Below are 13,221 nucleotides of genomic sequence, written 5' to 3' on the forward strand. Positions count from 1 at the left end.
TTCAGAAATATCTTCCATTAGGCGACTCAATTATGTCTAATGTGGCTGATGTCAGGGGATTCGAATTTTGGTGAAAGAAGCTCATATTTAGAAGAGGGAAAATGGGAAGGTGGGTGGGAGAACAGAGGAGAAGAGACCATAATTACCTGTCTTTGATGCTACACAGATCAATGTGTAAATCACTAAAATTCCCCAGGGAACCTTGCTGAACTGAAATGAGGTCCTTGGGCTGGTTATCAATAAAGATGAGCCTCATGCAGCCTTGGAAAGCCTTAATGGGATTTAAGCACTGGGAGTCGGTGAGATTGTCGGGGCACCCTGTGGGACAGAGAAAAAAAAAATGAAGAAGAATACTGAAATGATCAGTTATTGCTTTGGCGACCTATTGATGGAAGACCTTAAGGTCTAATTATTTCAGTGTATTTTCATTCACAGCAGTGCACACATTTTTGTTGTAAATCCTAGCATTCTCAGAGAGGGGACAAAACTGGTACAAAATGGGGCATACTCAATCACTGTATAGAATGGAAAACAAAATGTGTTAAAGGGGATACCGATCCTATCGCATTTATCTCGTTCTTTTTTTTTTTTTTAAACTTCATTAGGAGATTAGAAGTCAGCAGCAACTTTATTAGGAGAATCAAACCCACAGAGACTTCAGATAGTGGAATTATTAAAACCATGATATAAAATAAATATAGTTATTAAACCTAAAGAAATAAACCCAGGGAATGAAAATATGTATCTCATTCTTATTTTTTTTCACCCTGTTCGTAAGCTATTTGCCCTTCTTTTGTGGGGTATACTTCACTCAGCCCAAGAAAGCAACATATCATAACTACTTGGGAATTTCTGTCTTGAAACACACTTTTAAATGCACACTTCAATTCCGAATTACACATTCAAAGAAAATTACGCTTTGGGTAACAATGGTAGCAGAGTAATTGCCTGGTTAATTGTCAGCATTATCAGGCTTGGTTCCTGAGAAAGGTACACACAGGAAAGTAGCTGGAATTTTGAAGTGATATGCAAAGCAAATCCAGATGCTAAAGGAATGAAGGGTTTAAATGCACATAGTTATAGGGCTGTAATCACATACCTGAAAGGTTAATGCCATACATTTTTAAAGGGTGTTCTTTAAAAAAAAAAAAAAAAAAAAAACAGGCACTACACTGATTGAGCATAGCTTGCAACCAGGGAATAACTATGCATTAAGACAGGTATAGAGCCATGTACGTGCATGCGTGCTTGCGTTCTTTATAAACTCCATCCCGATGGTTTTAATAGGTTCAGAGCACATGGGGATGCATGCTTGAAAACATGGCAATAACCCATCAATAATTGGGAATTATTTCAACCATCTCTAATAGACAGTCACTGCTGGGCTGAAGCCCAGCAGTTGGTTAACGGCTCACAGACACACTATAAAATGAAGAGAGATGCTACAACTTCTAATTGAAGCCATAGAGAGAATTTATGTAAGTTGACTATTATCCCTCAAACTCATTTTTCACTTTCCTTAAGTTTACAGTCTACGTGTGGGGCATTTCCTTAAACACTGTTCAGATCCCAGATAAATCTTCCCTCCTCAGCCTGAAGCCCCGTTAAGACCCACGTCTAAAAACACTTCAGCTGGGGGAGGGGAGCCATTTTGCCTTTGAGGCATTTCGGATGCTTAACTAACATAATTAATTCAACGTCATTTTCCCCAGAAAGAAATACAAGGTTGCTTTTCTCTGCTGTCTATGAAACACTGCATATGATGCAAAATTATACAGTCTGTGAAACGTATCTTTGGGGGCCACCAGACCTTTCTTCTGCAGTCTTTACATTCCTTTGCTGTCACTAGTGGCTCATGGAGAACACAGATGTGGGGTTGAATCCTACGACTCATACAAATTATTTCATCTCTGCAAACACAGGTCTTATTATCTGTAAAATGGGGCTAATATTACCTACCTCATAAGGATTCTGCATGAATTAAATGACATAAAATATTTACAGAGAATCAAAGTGTTCCCTTTTTAAAGGAATTTGTTATCTAGGCACATGTGGAGATTTGGAGTGAAGGACAGAGGCTCTGGCCCTGAAATCAAACCACAAAGGAATCACTCCACACTGCTTCCCTCCCAGGACACCCGGATGTGCACACGGCATCTGTGCAAAGTCCCTTTTCTATTTCAAAGCTTAACCTCATGTCATTGGTATGAGAGAAGTGATTTGCAAATTCTCTTTTAGAGACTGCACTTTATAATTTTACAGGATACTTCTCTTTAGACCAGGCCCAGCTGAGACCCATATCTACAAAAGCTGAAGCCAGTCTGTCCGTTCTAATGTAGAAAGCACGATGTTGTACATTTAACCTTGATCTCACTGAATTCTCCCAGAAATTCTGCTTTGTTTCCCAACGTCCTGGATAAGGAAGTTCAAGGACCATGAGTATGTTACTCGAGGTCACACAGCTACTGGAATTAATTACTCTTTAGAGATTGTTTCTATAATACCAACAACTGGCTAAGTAATTAGACATGAATATTTTTAATGAAGAAAAACCTGTAAAAAACTAAATAAAAATATACATACATCTATAAAAATGAAGCAAATGCCTAATTATGTATTTTTCTTCCTTACCAGTTTGCCCTTGTGTTTTCATCTTTGCAAAGTTTCCTAGCATTCGAGGGGGCAGGGTCTATACTGGCTGCTCTTTGTGAAGCTACAAGTTCATGGGCTTCTAGGTCTTCCTCATTTTTAGCTGCCCCCCTCCATGGGCATGGCCTCCAGGGATGTGGGGAACAGATGAATAGGGGATTAAGAAAGCAAATCAGCAGAGAAATGACTGAGAAAGCTGAGGATGCTGGTTGTACCTTCCTACCTGGATTTTTTTTTTTTTCTCTTGCAGGTACTGCTGACTATCGGTACACTTTCTCCAAGTTTTCAGCTGAGTTTCTCTTTTGGAATATGATCACAGAGTCTGGCATGGCTACAAAAGTCTCCTTGGGATGTGTTATGTAACATCAGCTCTTACAGCTAGATTTTTTTTTTTTTTTCCTCAGCACCGACCTAGATAATTTATATTTGTACAGCTGTGGGAAAGTCTGCTTCTCATTTCTTTGGGCTTGAGGGTAAGGTGCGCGTGCGTGTGTGTTGGGAGAAGGGTCAATTTGACACAGAAAAGAACTGTCATAGTGAAATAATTGTCCACTGCATCCTCCCTCCTTTATTTTCAACCTCAAAAGCTGGGGAATTTACCTCCAAAGTAATAGCGATCTCCAGAATAAATCTGCATCCGGGTGGTGTCCTGAGCCGGGGATGCTGCATCGTTATCCAGAGTGAGAGAGATACGGTTCCTTCTGGCGTTGATGGTCACTGAATGCCACAAGCCATCATTCAAGTCGCTGCCTGCAAAACAAACAGGAAGGCCAAGTGTAGGGATGACGGATTTGGGCAGGTGTGGAGAGAGCAGGGCTCGTTTCCTTGCCTGCGGCGGTCCCTGTACATTCTCAGAGCGGCCCCTCTCTTCATCTGGCGTAAAACAAACCCTCAGCTGCTTCCCAGGCATCTTTCTTTTTCTTTTTACCACTTCATTCTATTATTTTCCTTTTTTAAAAGGGGCTGAACCACTTCTGACATGTTTGGTTTGAAAACAAAAGGGCAAAACACAAATGTGTTTGTATACCACAAAGGTATAGAAAACATTTATTGACTTATTGATATAAAATGCAGAGTAAAAAGTGAAAAAAAAGAAAAATTCAAAACGTTCCCGGTGATTTTTAATCTCTGAGTGGTGGGGTTACAGGCAATTTTAGTCTTCTCGCATTTTTCTACACGTGACTTATATTTCTTTTTTAGTAAAGAAAATAAACTGTTTTAGAGGCAAAAGTAGATGAGGAAAGCTAGATTCCAATGACACACCAGGCAGAGGAATCTCCTGCTGAAAGGAGGTAACAGACTAGTTTAGTTCCAACCTTTATCCTGAACTAATTATCTGACACTGAGTCGTCTATCTTCACGGAGCTCTGGTTTTATCTTCTGTAAATACCGTAATTCTTACTCTGTATCATTGGTAAGGGATCCATTGAGATCAGGCAGGAAAGTTCCCAGGTTGTGGGCACAGTGGGTGTTTATTAAAAGGCAATTTCTCTCTCGTTCTTTTGCCCCAGATGCCTTTGACTTGCACTGCACTGCCGACCTACCTTGTTGAGGGAAGCGTGCTGGGAATTACGCACCAGTGTTTCCACCCTTTCCTACAAAAAGTTTATCATCTTTTAAGGCTCTGTCTGTGCAAAGTGCTTGCTGAAGGAGACATGGTCATATTACCCAGTGCAGTCACAAAGATTTGTTTGTAACCAGATCACAGAGCCCCCCCATGTCTTCACTCAATAGACAGGTGCCCTGCTATGGGCCGAGTTACCCTTCTTTTCTCATTGCCTCAGTTTCCTCCCCTGCAAAATGGGGAGAATGACTGCACTCACAGGCTCTTGTGAGAATTATACCCGTTAATACAGTAGGGCCTGTAGGACAGTTCATATCACATCGCAAGTAGAAATCATGCTCGCTAAAGCAAAAGGACAGAAGAGCAACCACAAAATGCTCCCCTGCATTTGGGAGAAAGGATAGTCATATCATCGGGTCTCTATCCTGGGGTAATCCACAGTTAGATGGAAGAGACTTAGGCAAAGAGGCTTAAAATACTGTCCTTTGAGCACTTCAGGCTTGTGGCTTAGAGAAGCAGGCGGACAACAGCCCTGCTTGCAATTCGGGGTGAACCAGTAACATGGGGATAGAGAAGGAAGACCTAACTCCACGTAAGGATCCTGAAAATACTTCATAGAAGAGGCGGTTTTTGAAAACTGAGCAAGAGTTTCCCACTTCTGAAGACTTCCGGGGGACAGAGAGCCTGTACAGAGAAGCAAAGGTCTGGAATGAGAAGCAGGACAGGGTAACAGGAAAGCAGGCGGGAAGAGAGTCCGGTCAGGGGCCTCGCGTGCCAGGCTAAGGAAGGCATTTCAACAATGTCCTCGGACAAAGGATTCTGGAGGGCACTTTACCCAAGCCAATTCTCTCAGAATCTCTGGTGATGGAGTCCCAGACATCTGCATTTTTAAAAAGCCCCCTTGATGATTCTGATGTGTAGCCAGGAATGCCATCACTGGTCTAGAAGTGATGAAATCACTGGGAGTCCAAGAGGGGACCATTAGCGTGGTGATGACCCGCCTGGAGATGCACATTGAGAGACTCTGGTGGCCAAAAGTCGGGGCTGGGAGGAGTCGAGGCTGGAAACAGAACCGGTGGGGCCTCTCACTTGCACAGAATGACCAGGAGACAGAATGACCAGGGTCTTAGCCAAAGTATTAGCAGCGAAAATGGAGAGGAAGGGATGGATGAAGGGCTATTTCTGGAGCTAAAGGAGCTCAGCCTTGGTAGCGCCTACAGGGGCGCAGTCCCTGAGAAACCAGCTGGGAAGAAAGCACTGACAATCAGACCAGAGGTCTGCAGGGCTTCTTAGAACAGCTACTGAAGAGCTCGTGCCCCTGAGCCATCTGATGGCAGGAGAAGCTGCCCCCGGGAAAGCACAGCACCAGGCTGGGGGCCCAGCTGCGTTGCACCGGGGCAGCCATACTCCATCTGTTCAGAATGGCCCAGATGTAGGTCTTCCTGCATTTCCCACCAGCTCCCTCTCAGCCAGTGTTTGCTGCAGCCCTGAACATCTGCTTGGGGTGGAGAGGAGAATCCGGAAGCTACTCAGCCTGGAGGCCCTACTTTCCCCCAAAGGCCAGGGTCTGGGTCCCAGCAACAGGGATTCTGCTAATGAGGCAGAGGGTCTGTCAGGTGTTTCCTGGTACTGAACATCTGACTTCTGTCAGGGGCATTTGGTGGGCATGGCCAGCTGAGGTCTTTACTCCTTTTACTGTCATTTGCGTACTGATTTAAATACCTCTGCATAACAGATGAGACTGCATTTGCAGGTAAACTCTAGACTGGGCTGGAAGGAAGTCAGTAACTACTTCAACACATAGGGTGAAAATAGCCCCTAAGGGCCCAGCTAGGAATCAGGGATACAGTAGGGAAGAAAGTACAGACGGAGCCCGGGGGAGTGTACCATCTAATTAGAGACACATCACTGAGTCACTGTACAGAGGACATTGGTCCAAGGAAGAGGTCTACTCAGTATGAGGGGACCAGGGCTGGGGCTCAAGCGTATATGTTCTGACTTGCGGTCCCCTCCCCTCCCCAGGCCACTATCCACGTTTCTGTCTTTAAAAGCATCACTTAATAAGGGTTTGCTTGGTCAGTTGTTTGTTTTCTTTTTCTTTTCGTTTTTTCTTTCTGGTCTGCTTTTCCTTTTAATTCGATCTCTTTTGATCTTTTCCTACATGGTCCCTAGTCCCTGCAGGGAGAGCCTGTGTAAAATCTTAGCTCTTAGAATTATTCGAACAGTAGCTCTTGCTGCTGACCACACAAAGGGATTACCTGGGCAGATTTGGAAAAGACAGGTCCCTGGGCCCTACACCAGCTTAATTAAGGCAGACTTCTGGGGGTGGCCACAGGCCTTGGAAGTTTCAAAGACCCCCAGAGCTTCAGTTGCGCAGCCCGGGTTGGGAACTAATCCGTGAGAGGTTTCAGAAGAGGAAGGAAAGAAGCTAAGAAAAATAAGACTGGCTCAGAGGAGCTGACCTGGGCATAGATTCCAAGGCAAGCGAACTGGCAGATCCCTCTCTAAAAATCTGCTTCTACCTGGGCTCTCTTTTTCCCTTCATTCTGTTAACGGATCCAAAATAACACCCCTGGAGCTTCTTCCAGGTTTATTTTTTAAGAACGCTCTTTAAAAGGTACAGGTTTAAGTGCTATTAATTATTCACAAATTAGGGAAAATCAATTCCATCAGGTTGCTTTCCTTCAAAAACCTAAGAGAAGGAGCTCTGAAAAAACAGAAGTTCTCAATGAAAGGAACAGGAAAGCGTTACCTTTGAGGCCAGGAACACCTTCTTGGGGAAAAAACCTCTCGGGGTGGAAAAATACAGTATTGAGGACCACTTAGGGGTGCTAAGCACTCATATGATTGAAAAGCTGAGGCTGAAAATGTGGGACTTGGGTTCTGGAAAGATTATTGGATGATGACAAACATAAAACTTCTGAACTTTAATGTGATGTTAAATAATATTTGTCATCTCCCAGACTGGTAAAGAAAAAAAACCAATTATAGTCTCTGTTAGTGGATAGAGAGGGAAACAGGCAATTTCAAAATTGGTAATTCTTTCTAGAAGGCAATATACCAACAAGTATCAAAAACCCTAAAAATAAAAAAAAATAAAAAAATAAAAATAAAAATAAAACCCTAAAAATATCATACCTCATCTCTACAAATTTTATTCTGAAGAATTAATCCTAAAATAGTAACAGAGCTGCAAAAAAGGTTTATGGTGAAGAGAGTTCATGACATCATTTATAATAGCAAAAATTCACAACTACTAATATTTCCAATAACGGTAGGTTAGATAAATCAGATGCAGTATATTCAGTAACATGGAATATAATCCTGAATCTTTGTTTTTCTGTACGAATTTTAGTATAATGCATCTAATGCCATGAAATAGACTGTGATGTTTCTATAGAGATTGTATTAAATTTGTAGTTTAACTTAGGGAGAAATGATATCTTTATAATGTTGTTATCCCATCCAAGAATGGGATATCTTTTTACATTTGTCCAAGACTTATTCAGTGCCTTTCAGGAGGGTTTTAACATTTTTCTTGTATGGTTTTGCACATTTCTTGTCAAATTTATTCCAAGTATTTCACCCTCTTTGTCACTATCGTAAATGAAATGTTCTCTACCATTAATAATAATAATAACATGGAATATAATATAGTCATTAAAAATCATAATTCCAGGAATGATAGTGATATCCTGAAAAGTGAAAAACAGTATGTGTGGTACGGTTCCCATTTTGTTAAAAATAACTACAAAAGTACTGGAACGATATTGAATGATAGAATCACAGATTCTTTTTTCTTATACAGAGTACTAGAATTTGCCAAGTTTCTAAAAAAGTGTGCGACGTTTATAATCATTTTTTCAAAACTAACAAACTGTTGAGGCTGAGATAAAGGATAGGGAAAGTTTTCGTTCTTTTCCACTTCTTGCCCCCATTATTTAAAGTGGCTGCTTCCTGGTCCCAGAATTCAGCCTAAAGCCTGAGTATAAAAGGTCTCTCACAGAGACGGTTAAATAGGCTTAGAAGTTTTTCATGCAAAAAAAAAAAAAGACACTTTCCATCCTTGCAACTGAACTTGCAAATTGAAATGTGAAACACAGCCCAATTGTAAAAATAGCTAATAATACACTCTACCAGTATTGAATATCTACAACGTGCCAGGCACTTTAAATATATAATTCCTAGGTCTCACCATAGCGCTGGAGGCCAAGCTTTATAGCCCTCACGTTATATATGCTAAAACAGAAAACTGGCGAGGCTACCCTGGGCCCTATGGCTACCACAGAGCCAGAATTCAAAGGGTCGGGCACCTAGGCTGAGCTGTCAGGCAGGCACGCAGGATGAGTTCCTTCTGCGCTCCACACTTCCAAAGCTAGCCCTGCTCTGCTCCAGGAATCGCTCTGATGGCCAATTACCTCTGCAGAGTTCTATTTTCTGCTGTGGAATTCACCTTTGCTTTTATTTACTTATATTTTTGAAATAGCTTTAATGAGATAAAATTCACATACTGTATACTCCTTCTATGTAAAATGCAGTTCAATGTTTTTCCTGTATATTCACAGAGTTAGGCAAGCAATCACAATTAATTTTAAAATGTCTGGAGGCCCCCCCCCCAAAGAAATGCTGTAACCTTAGCTATCGGTCTCCACCCGATGGAGGAGATTTCATATAGATGAAGTCATACACCATGTTCCCTTTTGTGACTGGCTTCTTTTGCTTCACATAATGTTTTCAAGGTTCATCGTAAGTAGCAGCTTGTATCAGTCTATCTGTATGGCTGAATGTCTTTCCATTGTGTGGACAGACCACATTTTGTTCATCCTTTTGCCAGTTGATGGACACTCGGGTTGCTTCCACTTTGCAGGTATTATGAATAATGCTGCTATGAACACTCTTGTACCAGTTTCTGTGTGGACCTATGTCTCCAGTTCTCTTAGATGTACACCTAGGAGTGGAATCGCTGAATCATACGGTAACTCCATAGTTAACCTTTTGAGGAACTGCCAGAGTGTTTCCAAAGTGGCTGCACCGCTTTCTGTTCTCACAAGGCAACTTCCCCTTTGACAAGACTGAGTTCAAACTCTGGCCCTGTCCTTTCGTGGAACTTCTAGCTTCTAAGAAGGATTAAGGCACAATTCAACTTTTTTTTTTCTTAAAATATCCGCTTAGGTCTGACCTTGGAATTCTCGCTGACTTTTACTACTTTGATTTTATTTTTCTAGATAAATATCATTACCAACATCTCACGTGTTTTTTTAATACTTTGTATAATGAGACCTTTCCAACAATTTACAGTTCACGTTTGATGAAACTGACACTAAAAGCAGTTAAGCAATATGCTGAAGGCCTAAACTTTTTTACAGGAGTAACATTTTCCCTTGAAGTAGAGTTTCTCCACTCTGGCCCTGGGCGTTTGGGACTGGATAATCTTTTGTTGAGGGTGTGGTATTCTGTACTATGCTTCTTGTGTGGGATGGTCAGTGGCATTCCTGAATCCCTGGATGCGCCCGTCCCCAGCACCAGAAACATCACCAGACATGGAGTTATATGAGCTGTTTGTATATTTTGGAAATTAACCCTTTGTCGGTTGCATCGTTTGCAAATATTTTCTCCCATTCTGTACGCTGTCTTTTTGTTTTGTTTATGGTATCCTTTACTGTGCAGACACTTTTAAGTTTAATCAGGTCCCATTTGTTTATTTTCGTTTTTATTTCCAGCACTCTGGGAGATGGATCAAAAAAAAAATATTGCTGTGATTTAGGTTAAAGAGTGTTCTGTCCATGCATTCCTCTAGGAGGTTGGGATTAACATATACACACTACTATATATAACAGAGACAACCAACAAGTGCCTACCGTATAACACAGGGAGCTCTGTTCACTATCTTGTAATAACCTCTAATGGAAAAGAATCTGAAAAAGAATAGTTCTATATGTATTATATATCTGAATAACTTTGCTGTACATCTGAAACTAACACAATGTTGTAAATCAACTGTACTGCAAGTAAAAAATAAATAAATAAAGGGGAAAAAAAACCCACCACCGCCAACCTTAGAGTTTTATGAGAATAAAATGATAAATGTATACGGATATGCTTAGCACATTATTTGGCCATGCTAGAAAATTATAAAGTTAGGTTTGTGCTTAAAAAAAAAAATCATCAGGCTTCCCTGGTGGCGCAGTGGTTGAGAATCTGCCTGCCAATGCAGGGGACACGGGTTCGAGCCCTGGTCTGGGAAGATCCCACATGCCGGGGAGCAACTGGGCCCCGTGAGCCACAACTACTGAGCCTGCGCGTCTGGAGCCTGTGCTCTGCAACAAGAGAGGCCGCGATAGTGAGAGGCCCGCGCACCGCGATGAAGAGTGACCCCCGCTTGCCGCAACTAGAGAAAGCCCTCGCACAGAAATGAAGACCCAACACAGCTAAAATAAATAAATAAATAAATTTATTAAAAAAAAAAAAATCATCATCAGACATTGCCAGAAGTCCCCTGCATGGGATTGGGGGAACAGGAGGCCGGGGTAGATGGGGGTGGAGAATTTCCATTGGTTGAGCACTGCTGGGTTCAGGGAATAATTCTGAGATTGCAGAGTCTCAGAAAGCAAGGGCTTGCTTTATGTCTCCCTCCCTTTCTGTTTTTCTCTCATTCTCAGTCCAATTCCTAACAGATCTTTGCATTTCAGCCTTCATCTTATTTCAGTGTCTCTTTTCACGGTTTGAAGACAGAAACATGGAAATCGGGTGGCTGTCGCAGCACCTCTAACCATCGGGCATACGTCACACCAGGACACACACAGCTCAGTCCAGGCCAGAGCAGAGTCCCCAAAGACTCTATTTCCAACCCCGGAAATGACCTGTTACAAATCTCCTTGATGCCTTTACTCACCTGTTAACCCTTGCTCAAGACCCTGCCACTTATAATTTCTAGCAATTTAGACAGATTTCTTAATCTCTCTCAACCTGCTTCTCCATTTATAAAATAAAGACACAGCTGCCTGGCTTGACTTGGAAGTTCCTAGGCTTTATCTTCCCCAGAAAACCCAATTCAGCTGCTTTTCCATATCCCTTCATACCAACCTTTACTTAATAGTTCAAAGGTAGTTTCAGTTTTTGAGAGAACAAAGTGGGGAATATCTAAATAATTGAATAAGGCAGTCTTAAAATGTCAATCACATCATAAAAGAGCATATTCCAATTATTAGTACCATTATACCACAATTTAGGTCCTGAGTCCTATTTTTCTTGGAGACCATTTATCCATCAATTATCAAATTCTATTAACCCTTCCCTACACACGGTGGTTTGAATTCACATATTTCTTCAGATTTCTTCTCCAACTTTGATTCTATCCCTTATCACAGGAGCTGGGAATTTTCCGATGGCCTCCCTCTTTTCCCAGCCTCTGACCTCTTTCTGGTACAGGACACCTTGAACTATCTAGAGAGCAAGGTTATTAGTGTAAGTCCTCTACAGATGAACGAGTTCCATTCCGAGAGCACGTTCATAAGTCCAATTTGTTCATAAGTCCAACAAAGTTAGCCTAGGTACCTAACTAACACAATCGGCTATATAGTGCTGTACTGTAATAGGTTTATAATACTTTTCACACAAATAAGACATAAGAAACAAACACAAAAATAAAGGAAACATTTTCAATCTTACAGTACAGCACCTTGCAAAGTACAGTAGTACAGTACAACAGCTGGCATCCAGGGGCTGGCATCGAGCGAACAGGCAGGAAGAGTTACCAACTGGAGGAGGGGGAGGAGGTGAGAGATGGTAGAGCTGAAGGATAGTCAGCAATAGGAGAAGGAGGGCAAGCTGCAATGTCACTCACGCCTGACGTTGATGGCACAGGTTCTGGTTCCTTGCTGGATTCAATTCTATCTACCCTCTTGAAAAAACGATCCAATGATGTCTAGGTAGTAGCTCTTTTTTTCTCTTCATAGATGATAGGGTAGCACCGGATTGCACTGTGAACGGCTGCTGCAACCTTCGTATACCGTTCTACATTCAGGTCCTGTGCCTCAAAAACTAACAGTGCGTCCTCAAAGAAAGAAAATCCCAACTGATTCACTATGCTGTACAGCAGAAACTAACACAACATTGTAAAGCAACTATACTCCAATAAAAACTAATAAAAACAAAATAAAGAAAACCCCCATGCCATTTCCTGCGTCGTGACTCTCTTCGGTTCTTCAGTTACTTCTTCTTCCTCTTGTCTCTCTTCATCCTTTCTCTGGGCCTCCAATTCCATCAGGTCTTCATTAGTAAGCTCCTCGTGTTGCGCAGCAAGGAGCTTAATGAAGTCGTCCTCTTGCAGGTCTAGCTCCACCTTCTGGCTAAGGGTCACTAAGTTGCTGAAGACCACGTTAGCATGTTTGAAAGTTTGGAACTTGAAGGTTCACATGTAGGGGACTTACAGTATCAACCTTGTAGCAGAAGTCCCTCCAGTGGGTCATAGAGCCCAGAGAATGAAACTCAGATGCTTATCTTGACAATCGATGCCTCTGTAATCAAGTCTCCATCTGTCCTCACCATCTTATTTCCCAATACTTCTACACAAATTCCCTACTCTAGCTAGACTAGTGTATTCATTATGCTCCTAGTGAATGCATTAAGCTAATTGAGCCTTCCTCTCCCAGCCTCTACTTCACCTGTATGCTGTCCTCCACTATCCAAATTCACATCCAATGCCCAGCTTTTGTCCTAGTGCTTCCTTTCCTTAACTATAGGGACAGGAATATATATATATATATTTTTAACTTTCTATCACAGTCACCTAGCACAGCACAAAAAGTACTGAATGATTGAGAGAATAAGTTAATAAACCAGGAAATAAAGGAAGTAGGCTTTTCTTGACCAGATCAATACATAGAGATTTCTCCTTTTAAGTTCATATAACATCCACTGTCTGATCTATTCATTTAGCTCGTATTATTTACTGCCTTGTACCATTAATTAACTCTTCATCTCTGTAAGTACTATCTCCCCGATGGGAT

At 41.7% G+C, this 13,221-nt stretch overlaps 1 protein-coding gene across 2 annotated transcripts in view; it reads right to left on the reverse strand.

Annotated features, from left to right (window-relative positions):
• CNTNAP5 (contactin associated protein family member 5) overlaps positions 1–13,221 on the reverse strand; it is an 881,311-nt gene that overhangs the window by 368,324 nt on the left and 499,766 nt on the right. For both annotated transcript variants that reach the window (XR_009009129.1, XM_007169254.3), the window contains exons 9-10: positions 3,250–3,399; positions 147–318 (exon numbers count right to left, since the gene is read on the reverse strand). Coding sequence is in view for 1 of the 2 variants with exons in the window: in XM_007169254.3 (XP_007169316.3) it covers positions 147–318; positions 3,250–3,399 (322 nt within the window). In the remaining variant the exon portion in view is untranslated. The remainder of the gene's footprint in view (positions 1–146; positions 319–3,249; positions 3,400–13,221) is intronic.

The sequence above is a fragment of the Balaenoptera acutorostrata genome, chromosome 8 (assembly GCF_949987535.1).
Source record: "Balaenoptera acutorostrata chromosome 8, mBalAcu1.1, whole genome shotgun sequence".
In the NCBI taxonomy this organism is placed as follows: domain Eukaryota; kingdom Metazoa; phylum Chordata; class Mammalia; order Artiodactyla; family Balaenopteridae; genus Balaenoptera; species Balaenoptera acutorostrata.